General features: G+C 43.6%; 1 protein-coding gene across 1 annotated transcript in view; it reads left to right on the forward strand.

The window, feature by feature from the left end:
• Rpn1 (regulatory particle non-ATPase 1) overlaps positions 1-17,350 on the forward strand; it is a 61,096-nt gene that overhangs the window by 8,014 nt on the left and 35,732 nt on the right. The window contains exons 5-11 of the mRNA XM_075671555.1: positions 828-1,043; positions 3,315-3,473; positions 5,113-5,257; positions 9,869-9,929; positions 10,867-11,016; positions 11,953-12,059; positions 14,759-14,886. Coding sequence (XP_075527670.1) covers positions 828-1,043; positions 3,315-3,473; positions 5,113-5,257; positions 9,869-9,929; positions 10,867-11,016; positions 11,953-12,059; positions 14,759-14,886 — 966 coding nt within the window. The remainder of the gene's footprint in view (positions 1-827; positions 1,044-3,314; positions 3,474-5,112; positions 5,258-9,868; positions 9,930-10,866; positions 11,017-11,952; positions 12,060-14,758; positions 14,887-17,350) is intronic.

The raw sequence follows: 17,350 nt of genomic DNA on the forward strand, positions 1-17,350 counted from the left end.
GCAGCGAAAACAGCTTTCGCTTCTTGGCGCTGTCGCTAGCTGCATTCATTATTGGATCTCCCACAAACTTCGCCACAGCTTTGTGGTGAAGATTGTGGTGGAGCAGTTGGCGCTCAATGTGGTGATGATGATAGCTACTGCACTCGCAGTTTCTGTTTCACGTGAGAGTTGCGGCGCTGTTACTTTTAGCTGAATTTGTAATACTGATGTTATACTAATACTGAGGTTATAAAGGGCAAAATAAATTATGTGCTTTATTCTGAAATATGCGCTGTATTGAAATTCGTAGTTCCAAAATATTTTTACATTGAAAATATAGGCAATCTGGGGGGTATTTTTAATATATTCGTAAATTTGAGAAATTAATTAATGTGGGGTTCGTAGTAACGAGATTTGACTGTTATTTGTCTTCGGCCTAGTAAAGAACATTGACAACAAACCCAGACTTGTTCTTGAATGAGGCATGTGTTTATGCCTTATCCAATTTAATATTTTTTGTTTATACTTTGAGCTAAATGCCTTGTGGATAGATTTCGTATGTGCATGCTAGTTGTCTTTTCCAAGGTGACTGTTTGGGCATGTTGGTAGGACATGAATGCAGCTCTTTGCGCAGGAGACGAGGGCAAAGAAGAGGCTAAGGCACACTGCGCTCGTGTGTCTCAGCCTCTTCTTTGTCCTCGTCTTGTGCACAAAAAGCTGCACTCTCGTCTTCTCCCTTCTTACCTAGCTGGCAATGCATGTGTGACACATTAGTTCAAAATATCCTGAGGAGAATTTGGACTTGATGCTGTCTCAACTTCGTGCTGATACTACGGCAACGACTGCAGGCACTTGGCAGGCGAGATCGCCCAGGAGTGGGTTGAAGTCGACGAGGAAAGGCGCAAAGCCCTGCTTGGTCTGGCCAAGCAGATTGTGCCATACCACATGGCGCACAACGCAGAGGCCGAGGCTTGTGACCTGCTCATGGAGATCGAGCAGTTGCAGCTGCTGCAGGAATACGTTGACAAGGAGGCCTTTCCGAGGGTTTGCTTGTACCTCACAAGGTATGTGCAGAGGCATCAGCTGCCTTTGATGAAACATATAGTAGCACTTGTACCCCAAAGCAGTTTCATCAGCTTTACCTTTAGTTAGTATTCCATGTTTGTTTGTCTACTTGCTGCTTTTAGCAGCTTGGCATATTTAGTGTGTAATATCCAGAAGGAACTGCAACAGCTCAATGCAAGATACCGTATATACAGAATGCATTAGCCTGCAATACACTTCAGCAAGAGATGAATTAAAATATGTTACCTTTGACTGCTACAGTTACATAAAACGATGATTCCCAAGATGATGAATATGAGTGAATCAGTTCATGGCTATGGTGAGGAATGTAAGAAACCATCAAAACAAGTCTAAATATGCTAAGATGTTGCAATGATTGCAGTGGCTGCTTTAAAATTACTGGTTGGTCAAGCGTCATGTGGACAGAATAATGGCATGTGCATCTCGTAGCACTTTCTAGCAGAGATATAGAAAAAGACAAGTTATCGAGAAGAGAGGTGCTTCTGCAGGATTCCTTTACATGTTAGGTGTTTTCTGCATTTTGTAACCACCATACAACTTCCTGCTCTGCTGCATTTTTTGGAATGAACAAATCCAGTTTTTATTTTTTAAGCTGATAAGTCTGAAGCCTAGTTATGACTGATGGTCTTTGCACTGCTTGTGCAATCTTGAGATGATGTCATTTTTGCTGGCATGGTGTTAGAAGGGTGTCTGCATATTGCAACCTTTGTGCATATAGTCTAGACTGAGTCCCTCCCTAAAAAAGAGGCATTATACATTTATAAATCTGTTGTGCAGCTCCCCGTCCAAGTAGTCTTCTTTGTAGTTTATGCACAGGTTCCAACACTTCTTGAGGTCTTGGAAGCAACCAAAACGCAGAAAGCTCCTTTTTTGTCATGGCATAATAAATGGCCTCAGTGCCCTCCCTTCAGTGTCCTTTTAGGGATCTCCTCACATGTGGAAACAGAAAAAAAAATGCATGGAGAGAGGCCAGGTGAGTATGGTGGATGCAGCAGTGCAGTTTTGCTATGCTTGGCAAAAATTTGTGCTTTGCTTGGGGCAGTTTACGGCCTTGCATTATCGTGTAGTTGACTGCATTGTCCACATGCCTATAGACCAGAGCGATAATGTTGCTGTGCATCACACATCCATTTGGGCACACATAAAAATCTTGATTCACTGTCTGCCCTTGTTGGATGAAAAACTATCCACATCTGTTTTATACTTCTGCTGCACCCTTCCCTACGCTGGAGAGTTCATGGATCACCAAATTGCAGTTTATGAGCTCTGGGGCATCTAGAAAGGGTAGTACTGAAAGTACAATGTTTCATCGTCAACAATGATGCTGTCAACGTATGCAGCACCTTTGTGTACCTGCAAGAGCAAATTGGAACAAACAGAGGTTCTGGTCCTATGTGAGGGAGGGTGGCACTAGTCTGGCATTCAGCTTTCGTTTCCTGAATTTCTCGCCCAAAATTTGGGGGGTATTGTCTTACTGATGTTGAGGGCATCTGTTAGCATGCAGACTGTAATGTTGTGGTCTTGCTATTTTTTTATTTCTCAGGTCTAAGCCACATTAACTTCATTCCATGAGGTTGAAGAACACTTTGCCTCGAGTCATCTTCCACTGATGTTCTCTCTGAGATTAACCTTTTGCGTCACCGAAACACTCGCGTCCGCGATAATGTCTAGTTTCTGTAAGCGTCAAGCAGAAGCTGATACATTTGTGAAGCTGTCGCACTGAGCTTCAAACAGAATTTTATGTTCACATGCTTTTTAAGGTGGATGTCCATCTCTCCACAGTAACTTGCAGTAGAATGCGCCGATGAGTAGTAGCAGTAGATCTTTCCGCCACATAATGCCATTTAGTGGCTGGCACAGCAACTTGCAAGAGTGTAGGTGTAGGCCAGTTGGTGATTCATGATTTTGGGAAGTTACCACAAGCAAAGCACGAGACTTGAAGAAAGGGACAACATGAACCACTTCGTTTTGTCCCTTTCTTCAAGTCTCATCTTTTGCTTGCGGTAATTTCCCAAAATTGCAAAAATAATGCAGGTTAGTCTCGAAAGATAATGCTACACAAGCGTACCAAGCTATATTTTGGGGAATCACTTCTGCAGGAGAAAATTAATTTGTCTCAGAACTTAAGGACAAAGGTTGTATAAAGCTCGTCATATAGTAAGCATTTGCCTCGCTCTTGGCAATTTGAATGTGGGGGACTGTTATGCAAATATCATCCCAATAAAATAAAGCATTGTGTTTTCTTGCAGCTGTGTACCCTATGTCCCAGAGCCAGAAAACACTAACCTCCTGAAGACTGCCATGGAGATATTTCTGAAGTATGAGCGCTACCCTGAAGCCCTGCGTCTGGCCATGCAACTGAATGACCAAGATGCCATACAGACTATCTTTATCAAGTGCCCTGATGTGTAGGTCCCACTCTTTTTCTTCTTGTTTGATTTTTCTTGTATTCGTTAACCAAGCCAATTTAACAGTTCAATTCTTCCAAGTCTCATGCGCAAGTGCTATGAAGGCTCGTTAATTCGAGCTCCACGGGGAGTTGAAATTATTTGAATGAAATTGAGTCTGATCTAAAGAGAGCGCCTTTGAGTACTGTAGACTTCAGCTAATTTGACTATGATTAATTCAGTTTTTTCTTTAATTCGATCTCTACCGAAGGTCCCGGCTAGGCACCCATATATCTCAGTGGGCCCAAACTTTCGTTATTCTGATTCTGTAACTGGCCTCTGCCACATAATTTTAACTTGGTTGGTCAGTACACACATGCCCGACCACAATGGTGACACCAGTGGCGACTCAAAAAGCGGCAGCATCTTTCTTGGCGGTGCTTAAGGTACAGTGAATGCGTTGAACACATGTCACCTCCCGTCAGGGACGCCTATATTTGGCCTGCCATAGAAAGATCTTGAAGCAAATGCGTAGCTCACAAGGAATTATTGCGGTATTCACCCAATTCTAACATGAGCCTTTTTTTCTTTTTTTCAAGGAAATTTGTTAAAAAATTGCCTGCACGGTGATCTCTCATGCAAAATCAAAACCACATTCGCAACAGCCTATCGTCGGAGCTAGCCTAGCCAGTGTCATTGCCACTGTCATCACAATATGATTGCTAGCACAAGATGGCAACGGTGGATGGTGACAAAAAAAAACTTCTGACTTAGCATAACGACAAAAATGCACTGCTTTCAGTCTGATTATGAAAGCACATTCAAGTGAAAAGTTATTTTACATATTAAGCTAGCGACAAGTGGCGTTGCAGGTTAAACTAGGTGTGGGCTACAACGCCTTTGCGATTTTTTTGCGAGTGATTAACGCAGAATAACAAACATGCTGTGGGCCATATGGAGGATGACATGTTGTGGTTCTTCATAGACAGCGATAAAGGGCTGTCTGGCAGTGAGGACGATGGACATAAAGTAAATAAATTTGCATTCTGTGAAGCTGAAGTTCACTGAATCGGAGGCATACTACATTTTTCTTGGTAAAAAATTGGGTGCACATTACATTTCTTTGTTTAGGAGCTGTGACCTCGTTTCTACTTCGTTTTCTATTTTGAACCCATAAAAAGTAGGTGTGCATACCATTCGGATGCACGTTAGAATCGGGCAAATACTACCAAATTAATCAGTGGTATGTTTGAACATTTTTTTCTGACTCTTGTTTAATTAGACCAATTTTGTTGGTCCTATCATAATTGAATTAATGGAAGTCAACTGTGTAGCACTCAGTAATCTGTATGGTACAGTCACCTGCGCAATATTATCAGAAACATATCACGAAACAAATGTAGGCCTTACCATGCCTTTTTAAAGCACAGTTTTTGGAAATTGTAAATCATGAGGGGAGTGAGAATAATTCGAGCTGGGAATGTGTAGTGACCCACAATAGCAAGAAATACGTAGTAGAATCAACCATCGCTCAGTCTCATCTCATGTTGAAGACATAGTGTTAGCAGTGTTTTGTCTTTGCTATTGAAATTGTCTGTTTGGCTTGATGCTTTTTGAAGGGTCATTCTTGTAATTCTTGTTATGGCCATTCTTGTTGCAGGGACATCCTCAAGCAGATGGCATTCATGCTAGGTAGACAACAAATGTTCCTGAAGTCTCATGATGCCATTACCAACTACGATGACCTGTCAGACATTGTGTCAAACTCGTCCCTCAATGACCACTTTATGGGTCTGGCTCGAGAGGCAAGTTAAAATTAGAAAAGTTTCTCATTTTACATTTTAACCACTTTTTTTATCATGGTCATGGCTACATTTTTTTTCACTGAATAAACCCAGTAATGAAATACTGTAAATACACTCCTCATGGATATACAGTGAAACCTCGTTAAACCGTAGTTGGCCGGAGCTCGGGAAAGGTACGTACTAAACGGTAGTACTGTTTAACCGAATAGCATGAGATCGCCCACTTACCGGTCGAAAACGGAACTCAGAGAGTGCGATGAAAGGGAAAAAAAACATGCAGTATTTATTCACTTCGCGCGACAAAAGCGTTATTTTCGTTTGATGCCGTGGCAGCACGCCGACGACAGCGGCCTCAAACTTACTGAAGCTGCGTGCCAGCTTTTCAGCCAGCCCCCTCTTCTCGGCAAACACTCGCATGGCAGATTCCTCGTTGGTGTTACGTATTCACCGTGCACGTGCGCAGTAGTGCTGCAGAAGACCCGGGGGCGCCTTTTTCATTACGGGTGCCGGAGTTTAGAATAATTTTCATTTGGAATAGAGTTACGTTATCGCGCCCCTATTGTCGCGACGATTGCATTCATGAGGCTGAAACGCGCAGCTTATGCCACTGTCGGGCCTGAGTCGCCCGTGCTATCGCTTTCCGTGTCGTCCTCGTCACTGTCGCTAGTCGACACTTCGGCAACAACAGAGGCAACGATGGCGAAAAGTCGAACCTCGTAGCCGACATATCTTCGCGGTCGCAGCAGCGCTGCCGAGCAACTTCTTCGCATTCCAAATGCCACACACTGTAGTCAACAGCAGATCCCTGTTGCGTGTCAGCGCCGACTTCTTCGTGTCACGTTCGATAGCACAGACGATGTCTAATTTTTCTTCTATGCTGAGCACCCAGCGTCTTTTTTATCCAAGCTTCGGAACGACGCGAGTCCTCGAAGCCCTCTGGCACCGCGTCGAAATGATGTTGATGTTGATGCGGCTTCACGCGCAAACGCACAGGGCGCTTGGAGGGCGTTGTTCCGATCTCAGAGGCGTGTTGTTCTGCCGGGCCGCCCGATGGAGATGGCGCAGTGCCGTGTTTGCGCGACGAAAAGTTCAAACGCTACGTTTTAACCGATGCGTACGCAGTAAGCTGGTACGGTTTATGCGGATACGAAACACATTATGTTCAATGGCCGCTGAGTCGGGGATTTGACTTTACTACTTTTAAAACGAAACTACTGTTTAAGCGGGTACGGTTTAACGAGGTTTTACTGTACCAAACTTAAAGGGGGTCGCGAAATAGTTTGATACAGTTGCCAACCGTTTATTCGGACCTCACGGGGACTGCGGAAATGTCCGAATAAACAGGTGTCTGAAAAAGCAGATTACGAGAAAAAAATCCTTGATTTCCATGCACTTATTCTGGCTCGGCAGTAGGCTTGAAGAAATCATGAATGCGCCGTTGCACGCTGTTCCGTTTACACACAATCAGATAAGTCTGAATCTCGGAGAGGGTCATACGGTAACTATAGGTGGCTGAAAGCACAGTCACTGCTTGTACACGCTCTGCATGTGACGGCAGCGTAACACATGGTACGTCATCTTCCGACTCATTGTCCGGCGGTGCAGCAGAAACCTAACGAATGATCTCGCCGTCATCGAGTTCTGCGCATGTCAGTACAGCAGTGTCAGCAGCTGTGAAACTCAAATGAGACAGTGTCCGGAATCGCAATGCAACCACTGCACCGGTCTCGGCAGAACATATTCGGTGTCAGTAGGGAGTGCATCGGTAGGCGTCAAATCCTAGGCCTCCCGGCACCCGCTTGCCGGCATTCCCCAGCGCTGTCTGCGCCATTAGACACGACACGGTGTTTCCGTATGCCACATTGGATCACCGCAACCTCGACACAGCACACAAAGCAAACATCGCCATGCCGTCGCGCCGACACCAGTTGCACAAACGAAAAACGTGGCCTACTCACAGCGTCGTGTTGAAGAAACAAATCAGCTGCTGGTTTGTCTTGACATGGCTTACTAAGCTGAAACTGGAACTGCTGTAGAGCCACCCTATCGAACCGGGCAAAAACGATGATGATGAGCGGGGATTTGCAGTAGCACCACTTCGTGGGGCAGCAAGGAGGCTCCGTTCAATACAAAAATGTCGTTCAGCAAGTCGAACCATGCAGTGGTCAAAGTCAGTGCATGGTGCTTTCGATCGAATTGGCTCAAGGAGTGTCCTAGAAATCAGACGAGAGGTTGCAAGGTGTCCGAACTTTCGGCAGTTGTTATACATTATGGTCTATGGGGAGAGTGGCGGTGCCGCGAAGCAGACCGAATAATCGAGGATGTCCGAATTTTTGGAGTCCGAAAAATTAGTCGGCCACTGTATGCCAATAATTCGAAATATAAATTGGGCCTATCCGAAGTTTATCCGATATCTCCCGCATGTCTGAGACCGCTTCCCCGAGATTGTGAAAAGTGGGAACTTAACGATTTGGCTTCTCAGAGGCCGTGTCGAACACACAAAAGTTGGCTTAATTTTTTCTCACTAACGCTGCAAGTTAGTCTTCGATGGGTCTTCGATGTACAAGGGTCTGTAGTAAGGGTCTTGGATGTACAGATCACCTGGACATGAGGCTACGGTGCATCTCACACGTGTTGAAGTGCTTGGTGCACATTTTATTCAAGAAAAGGTAAAAATAGATGCACCGTGGAAGCAACCTAGATTGTATAGACATGCGCCGTGCCGCCATCAACACACTTGTACTGCGACTTGCAAGTGAGCATGCCCCATCATGTGTTCGTGTGCCTCCGACGTGGCTGCGCATTGCTGTAAGCGCAAATGAGCGCATACACAACCGGACACCTTGCTTTAGAGGCAATCTACCGTGTGTGCAATGAGTGGGCATGCAGAGACGGCGTGTCTCCTTGTAAGTTGTCTTACCACGCATTTAGTATTGGAGGTTGCATAATCTCGAGCTTTGATGACCCGTTGGAGAGGGAGGCAGTCGAAGCATTCGCTCCCCGCTACCGGCGCTTTTCCTGTTGACGTTGCACCAGTGCGGCTGACATCATCAGCCACGGGGGAGGAGTACACATGAAAGCATGGCTGGCTTCGCTTAATTCGTACTGCCGAGAAGATACCGTCGACATAAGTGGCATGAAACCGTCTCATTTGTCGCAGACTCCCAAATTTATCAAAATGAATTGTTTTCTAATAAATATTTGCTTTTTTCGATTTGCCAGTTAGTCTAGAAACTTCTGCAGCTCCTTTCCATGTAAGAAAAATCGATCAGCGACTGTACTTATTTGAAGTAAAAAGTTTGAATTTCAATATAACAAAATTTTTATATAACGAAGCAAATTGCTGGTTTTACCGGCTTTGTTATATCAAGGTTTAACTGTATACTTGCAGCGGGCACAGCACGGCATTCGATATATTACCGTATTTACTCGCATAATGATCGCACTTATTTGTAAAAAAAATTGACGCAAATTCAGGGGTGCGATCATTATGCTGATTAAATTTCTCACGAAAAGACACATTTTCTTTTTTCATCCCGCATTTGCTGTGGGATGTAAAGCAGGCGTCTGCCGCTGTTAGTGCGGTACACCAAAACAAAAAATGGCGGCCGGTGGACCGTGCCAAACTCGCTGAATGCGATTATTTTTCTTCTCATGAGTGCATTACGCGCATTGAAACAGTTTCTTTCGTGTCAGTAATGAATAATATCGTTAATAGCGTCAAGTTTGCAACAATAACATAGCCATGTCCACTTTGAGGGGACAGAAACAGAGATGGGCATGCTGCGGAAAGTGTGGCATTTGTCTTCACTGCTATCCTAACACGGCACGTTTCCGCTAAAGGTGGGCGAATATCTTAGCTGCGTTTCAAGCGTCGGCGAACGAATAGGGTACACTTCGTATCAGTGTAAACGTGGCCACTGTCGTTGCCGCTCGCGATTTGTTGCGTGCTCACGAGTGCAGACGAGAAGAATCGAAAGGCCACGTTTATGTTGCTGTTGTTGACCAAAACCGTTATAAAGCCTACAAATAATAAAGCCGAGGCAAGTTTGGTTGTAGCTTTCTTTTTCATGGAAGTGCGGAAAGTGGTGAAAGGAATGAAATGGGAATCTGCTTAAGAATGTTGGGTGCGTGCAGAGCGCTTCTTATGTCTTGAAGATTCGTTTGTGTAGCATTCGACAGATGGGTAAGCACGATTATCATTAGCTAGACTTGGCACACGACATATCGCTGCGACACGTTCACGGTACAATCATTACACGGGAAAGAAAAAAAATCAAATTTTGACGAAAAAATTTAGGGGTGCGATCATTGCGCGAGTGCGATCGTTACGCGAATAAATACGGTAGGTGTGGCAGTGAATGGGAGTTTGATGTACATATAGTCCATTGTTATGAATCAAAAAGGGAACTTTATACTTTTGCATTGGGACTTTCCAGGGTATTTTACAGCTTTTCGATAAATATAGTAATTCGATATATCGGAACTGGGATTTAATGGGTATATCTGGGATTGACTGTACAAGCTTTCACAGGAAATGCTCTTCGATGCGTGCACATGATCTTGCTTTGTTGGCTAACTTTAATTTTACTTGCCACTACCACAATGTAGTTGGACATCACTGAGCCAAAGACCCCTGAAGACATTTACAAGTCGCATCTTGACAATGCACGTAAGTATGGTCACCTTTGCCTTATTGCAATTCTAATTTTCCTCCTAAAGGGGCAATTGCTTTGTGCAGTTTCGCATCCTAGCAGCTGCAGAGTCCTATTTTTGTTTTATTTGGGGCCATGTGCACAGCATTATATGCACTGCATGCTTAACAGTTCGTAAGCTGTTCATAGGTAATTTGGTCTATCACAAATCATAAAGACAAGTTGTCTAAATGATATTTGTGGGGGCCACTTCATCTGCGCACTTTCAGTGCTGCAGCAGCTTGTCTATATGATGGCAGAATGTTGTGCTAGCAACGTGCTGCACAAAGCAGCATGCGAATTCCTATTAAACACTTATACTAATTTTCCCAAACTGTGCACTGGGGAGTGCCTTATTTCTAAAATGGTATTTTGTGGTCTGGTAGGCAGCCACATCAATTTACGCCTCTCTGCATTACTGTACTTGCAAGCAAGTATTCTCAGCTGTGACCTATAGAGAAAATAAGCACTGCAATCGCATGTGTGTAGCAGCTTATTTGAGGTAAGCCCTCTATGTCAATGAGCCATGTATTGATAATCTCTTATGGGAAAGACAAATGCTCTTTGTGCTTTGTGGGTGGGCTAGTCATGCATTTAATATTTGACATAAGCTTTGCATGATCATTTGAATGACGAATTGTTGAGGCTTATTGACTATTTTGGCCATGTGTCCTGGTATTACTGACATGAGGGCTTCTCAGGTCTTGGAAGCTAGTGGGTTCCCTGAGGCGCAAATGTTTGCAATTTTTGGCTTACAGAACCTGCAATGCCAGCACCATGTGTTTTTATCATGTGGTCTCATATTTTATCTCCTCCCATGTTCTAGCTTCCTTTGGCTGTAAGTTTTTCCTCCCATAGTATTAACGCTTCTTATTTTGTTCCCTTGTGGATGCTAGTTTCCCTATCTTTCTGCAGGGCCATCGTTTGGGCCTGGGGGCAGTGTTGACTCTGCACGACAGAATCTGGCATCCAGTTTTGTCAATGGGTTTGTCAATGCTGCTTTTGGCCAAGATCGGCTGCTCATGGAAGATGGAAACAAGTGGCTTTACAAGAACAAAGAGCATGGTACATGCACTCTTAGCTTCGGCATTTCCCATTTCTTTATCTTTCACACATGTTTATGTGTGTGCACTCCCTGGCAAAATTAAATACATTGTACAGCATTTGAACCCTGCTGATGCAAGGCCAAGTGGATGCTAGGATGTTTGCTTGCATGTTTAGCGTTGCTTACATGTCCAACCATGACATATTGCTCCTATTTTCTAAAGTGGTTGCACTGGTGGTTTAAAAGAGTCAGGATTCTCTATTTACTGTTACATACTGATGTGGAATATGATGTTCTAAGCAGTTCTTGTGGTTACAGAAGCTTCCCATGTCTCGTCATAGATGTTTTTTGTCTTTGTGTTTCCAATTGGATGTTTCTGATGTCCTCAAAAGTTAAGTACAGGCTCGTTTGCTAACTACTTGCAGCACTGGCAGATAAGAAGTGATGCATCTTGTGCTGCTGTTAATGTTGAAGCAAGAGGTCAAGAGGGGTGGGTGGAGCTGTTGACTGCTTCTGTGTCATATATGAGGGTGAAAACGTTGAAGTCTTCTTTCTGGTGAAGGTTGAGCAGTGCTGTACTCTCTGCCTATACCTCAGTCTTTTGGCACACGTCATATGGAAAGGCTTTTGTTGATTTGTGCATACATGAGAAGCTGAAGCTGTACTTTAGCTATTAGATAACTTAAAATGATTAAACTGACAGGTTGCAGTCATGAACAAGCCTCATGAAATTGATACACTATTACAGTCAAACCTCGATATAACGAACCTCGATTTCATGAAATCTGTGATGTAACAAACTATTCTCATTTGCTGATTTTAGTTTCATTGAAAACCGTGTGTTTTTTCACGATATAACAGTAATTTCGTGACACAGTTTCGATTTAAGTTGGTACAGCTTTGTTAACACTTGGAGGCAAAGGCTGAATGATGCATACTGTACTGTCTTTTTTTAGGCATGTTTAGTGCCACAGCATCGCTAGGCTTGATTCTGCTGTGGAACGTTGATGGAGGACTTGCACAAATTGATAAGTACCTCTACTCCACAGAAGACTACATCAAGGTATGTGTTTTCTGGTCTCATGGTTGTCTCGTGTACAGTAGCCGACCAATTTTCCAGACTACGCGGGTACCTAAAGATAGTCTGAAAAACTTTTTTTACCCCAAAAAATGAAGTTTATCAGACTTAGAGGGGCTTAAAAGAAAATCCGTAACAGTGCCCTGCCTTGGAGGGCAGGGCATCACTTGGAGGCGATCAGATTGCTTATATTTGCACAAGAGTGACATCATCTCCATGTACACTCAAGAGCATCACTGCATTGTCGATCTCCATTGGTGGAGATCGCCATGAAGATCTATGAAACGAGCCATGTTTCTTTGCACAACTTGGATCTCACAAATGCATAGGAGGTGGCGCACAAATGCGAAGCTGCACAATCATGCACAAAGTTGCGACGTCTTAGAGACACACCTGCTCTTTGGACACCACATGCAAAATAGCAACCGAAACTTTAAAAAATTTATTTGCATTAGTAAGATCAATACCACAGCGCTTGTCTGTGGTATTTGTTTCTTCTACATTTCCTTGTTTACACTATTAAACCTCAATTTTAACAAAGAAAGCAAAAAAGAAATTGGATCCCGCATTAAGTGATTATAACGATAGTGCTGACTGAAAAAGAAAGAAAAAAGAAAAAGTACAGTCGCTTGGAGCATTTTGTCTAGTAAAGAGCGATCATGACTTCCAAGACCAGAGGATGACGTGCGCCTCCCAATCTTGGAGTCTACAGAGCGGGCCACTGGAAGCCAAGACATTGGAAAATCCAACAGAGCAACCTCCAAGATCGGGTAGCGAGGCTCAGTTGGGAAAATCAAACTTTGGTACCTAAATTTGTCCAAAAAATCGTTGTGAAAGTGCATTATTTCTATCAGAACCCTGACGGCTTAATTATGAAATCCAGAATATCCAACAAGTCTGAAGTTTTGGAGTCCAAAAAATTAGTCGGCTATTGTATTTGTAAATTACCAACTGCCATTGCAGACTGAGGCACAAATAAATGAATTTTAAAGAGAACAATCAATTTCGTTAATTTTTACAACTCCAGCTGTATAGCAAAATTGGGTAAATACTTTTACTCAGTATGCACTTCAGGGAAATAACATCTACACTAAGTAGTGTGACGATTGAGGCCACAAGTACATAGACAGCCCATCACACAGCTTAATATGCATCATGCATAGTCGTGGTGCACCAAAGTGCAGATGCCACACTCAACCTTGACTGTGTGACACTGGCAATTTTAGTCGGTGTTGGACAAATTCACTTGGGAGCTTTCTACTTACATGTAAGCTTAACCCATTCCAACCATGCAGTAAGCACACACATAAATTTGGTAGGTGTGCTCACAGTAGATGCCCCCTGGTCACTCATAAACTTGCACGCTGCTTTTACAGCTGTCAGCCTAACTTGTGTGCATGTTCTCGGGCCTGATAACTGATTAGCTGTTCATGCAGAAATATTAGAGACAAGCTTCCAGCAATGGCTTGATGCCTGCTGCCACACTGACCAGTGCAAATTTTTGTCACAACCACACTGCCTAAGTTGTTAGACTTAATCAGCTCTTCTTAATCGAATGTAGGTGACCATAGTTAAGTTTCATGCCAAGCTGATGCAGATTATTCACAGTGGCCATTCATCACTTGGAAAGCAGAGCAACTGCTTAACCATTGAAAGCGAGGGAACTCAAATAGTGCCAGCTTTACGCACTGTTGGCATTCTTGTGACGTCACATGCGGTGATCATGTAAAAAAAATTGAGCAAGACACCGTACTGCATCCAAAACTTAGGTTCCTGTTACAGGTTGGTTCCCTGGAGAAGATGGCGACGGCACGAGGATATCAAGCAGGTCCAAAAATCAGACATCCGAATCTCTCGGGTGAAAAATGTCTTAGTTGCATTATTGGTTGGACTTAAAAGATATAACACCTCTTATGAATGCTAATACACCTGTGAGGTGTGAGAAATAGAACCTGTGATCAATAAATATAGTGAATGATTGATTTCTGCATTTATTTGCAGGAAAGGCAGTAAATGTATCAAGGAATACAGCTTCAGTCCTCAGAATCCTTCAAAATAATTGCCTCTCATATTTATGCACTTTTAAGAATACATGTAGAGGCCTCGCATAATTTGTATAAAAACAGCCTGTGGTATACAATTGAGTTAAGCGTTTGCATTGTGTTGGATATCTTACTGCACGTCTGAACAACCATGTGGCTTCGTAAACGATGACTGACAGACCTCAAGCTTCAATGACCGTTCTGTCAACAATTAGTATGAACTACACCACTCTCCAGCAATTCAGTCACTCTATTTATTGATCACAGGTGGTAGTACTGATCCAAAATTATAAAAAAAAAAGTACTCTTTTCTTTTTAATTGCACTTCTTTTTCTCTAGATTTTGTTGTTTGCAGGGTAACTAATAACCTTGGCACTTGCGTGTAAACATGTCATATTTACACCATTCAGCGTCAAACTCTGTGTACCTTGACAGAGGCACTGTTAGGCCTGCTGTATAAGAACAATGAAGTATGTGACGAGAGAATGGTGTCATAAGCACTTGGGTTCCAATCGACATCATTACTGCTCTAGCGTCCCTTTATCACTCCTGTGCCTTTCATCATTCATGTGCCATAGACCTTGTGACGATCAGCCCATCAAATCCCATTGAAACAGATACAATGTATATTTACAATTGCAGGCAGGAGCCATCTTAGCCTGTGGCATTGTCAATTGTGGCGTACGCAATGAATGCGACCCTGCACTCGCTCTTCTGACTGATTACGTTCTTCACAATACCATGCTTATGAGGATTGGATCCATCCTCGGGTAAGTGTTTTGTGTTTTTGCGTGTGACAGTGATACAAAATCCACAGAATTTAGCACACTGAATACACTTTGACTCACAAAAAATGTGCTGGCACAATGCTGATTTCTTGTAATTAAACATTGTGGTCACTCAGCTTACATAGTAAACAGGCTAATGCAGTCAAACCTCAGTATAATGAATGTTGATCTAACGAAATGTGTGATATAATAAACTATCTTCATGAGGGGTGTGCAAATATCGAAATTTTAGAATACGAATAGTTAAAATCAAATATAATATCGAATACTGAATCATGATATACACATGCATTTATTAGCAAATTTTAACATGTCGGAACATTGCAATTACATTGTTATTGGTAAAAAAAATTGAATTAGTAAGCCGTTATACTAAAATACAAAGCTAACGCAAGCCAAATATACAGTAAAGTTTAGTTACTTCCGCTAGTTGTCTGTTCTCGCCAAACTGTACCTTACTATACCACATAAATTTCCCATAAATTCAGAGGCATTTCACCCTGTACCAGTCATCACTCATCACATTTGCTCTCAAACAATAAGCTCAGGATTGATAATAAGCTCAGGTGAAACCTGCAAAAGCATGCATCCTCACTGTTTGCAAACCCGTGCCCCTTGATACTGAGATGCTGGCTTTCTTGCAAAGCTTAGACGTCCAGTGGCTAAGCATGTCTTCCAGGCGAAATTTCGTCTGAAATTTCGGCGAAATTCAGCCCTGAAAGCATCCCCGACAAGTGTTTTTGGTGCTATGTCAAGCTCGTCATCAGTGCTAAGAGCACTGTCAGCCGTATACTTCGATGGGTTCAGTGCCGGGACGAGCTTAGTCTCGCAAAAGCGAAACTGTCTCCGTAAGTGATCGCACGAGATACGTCATCTTCGAGCTTGTTTGAGATTAAGTACTTCTTAAGAGGCCGCACAACCATTTCATTCATGGACGGTACCAGGCCACTACAAGGCCAACAGAGCCCTTCTAACCGGCCTTACCAAAGGGCCAGTTGGAAGGTCTGGTCCTGCCATCTGCGAATCGTTGAGTTCGAGCCATCAAGCCACAGCGGAATTTCCCTCCTCCTTGGTCATCAAAATTGCTCAACTCTCAAAGTGGGTGTCATATAGAATGTGCTACGTCACCATAACGTCGCGAATAAATGGAGTCTTAAGTGCGAGAGACCACAGGGTACTGCAGAACCATAACCGTAAGACGAGTCACAAATGCAGTGAAATCAACTACAGTTGCCGACCGTTTATTCGGACCTCACAGGGACTGCGGAAATGTCCAAATAAACAGGTGTCTGAAAAAGCAGCTTAAGCAAAAAAAATCCTTTATTTCTATGCACTTATTCGGGCTCAGCAGTAGGCTTGAAGAAATTGTGAACGCGCCGTTGCGCGCTGTTCCGTTTAAGTGCAATCAGATAAGCCTGAATCTCAGTCACTATCTAGATAAGCCTGAATCTCGGTCACTATAGGCGGCTGAAAGCACAGTCACTGCTTGTACACGCTCTGCATGCGACGGCAGCATAGCACATGATGCATCATCTTCGACTCGGAGTCATTGTTCGGCGGTGCAGCAGAAACCTGAGGAATGATCTCACCGTCATCGAGTTCTGCACATGTCAGTACAGCAGTGTCAGCACCTGTGAAACTGTCAAATGAGACGGTGTCCGGAATCGCAATGCTCGGAAGAACATTTTCGGCGTCAGTAGGGAGCATATGTAGGGAGCAGTAGGGGCACTGTTGGCACAGTTAGACACTTGACGCGATGTTTCTGTATGCCGCGTTGGATCACCGCAACCTCGACAGAGCATACAAAGCAAACATCACCGCGCCTACTCGCAGTTTCGTGCACGAAGAAACAAACAAATCAGCTGCTGGATTGTCTTAACATGGCTTACTAAGCTGAGACCGGAACTCCTGTAGCAATGGCTGTAGCCACAAACCAGGCAGAAATGATGATGATGAGCGGAGATTTGCAGTAGCGCCACTTCGTGGGGCAGCAAGGAGGCTTCGTTCAAAACAAAAATGGCGTTCAGCAAGTCGAATCGTGCACCAGTCAGGGTCGGTGCATGGTGCTTTCGATCGAGTTGGCTCAAGGAGTGTCCGAAAAATCAGACGAGAAGTTGCAAGGTGTCCGAACTTTCGGCAGTTTTTATACATTATGGTCTATGGCGAGAATGGCGGTGCTGCGAAGCAGACCAAATAATCGAGCATGTCCGAATTTTTGGAGTCCTAAAATTCAGTCGGCGACTGTACAGTGAAACTAGTTGGCCGGAGCTCGGGAATAACTATGGACTAAGCAATAGTACATACTGCTTACCCGAAATAGCATGAGATCGCCCACTTTCCTGTCATAAAGGAATTCGGAGAGAGTGTGTTGAAAGGGCAGAAAACATGCAGTATTTAGTCACTTCGTGCAACCCAAGTCTGTTATTTTCGTTTGATGCTGTGGCAG

Source organism: Dermacentor variabilis, chromosome 10, assembly GCF_050947875.1.
Source record: "Dermacentor variabilis isolate Ectoservices chromosome 10, ASM5094787v1, whole genome shotgun sequence".
NCBI lineage: Eukaryota > Metazoa > Arthropoda > Arachnida > Ixodida > Ixodidae > Dermacentor > Dermacentor variabilis.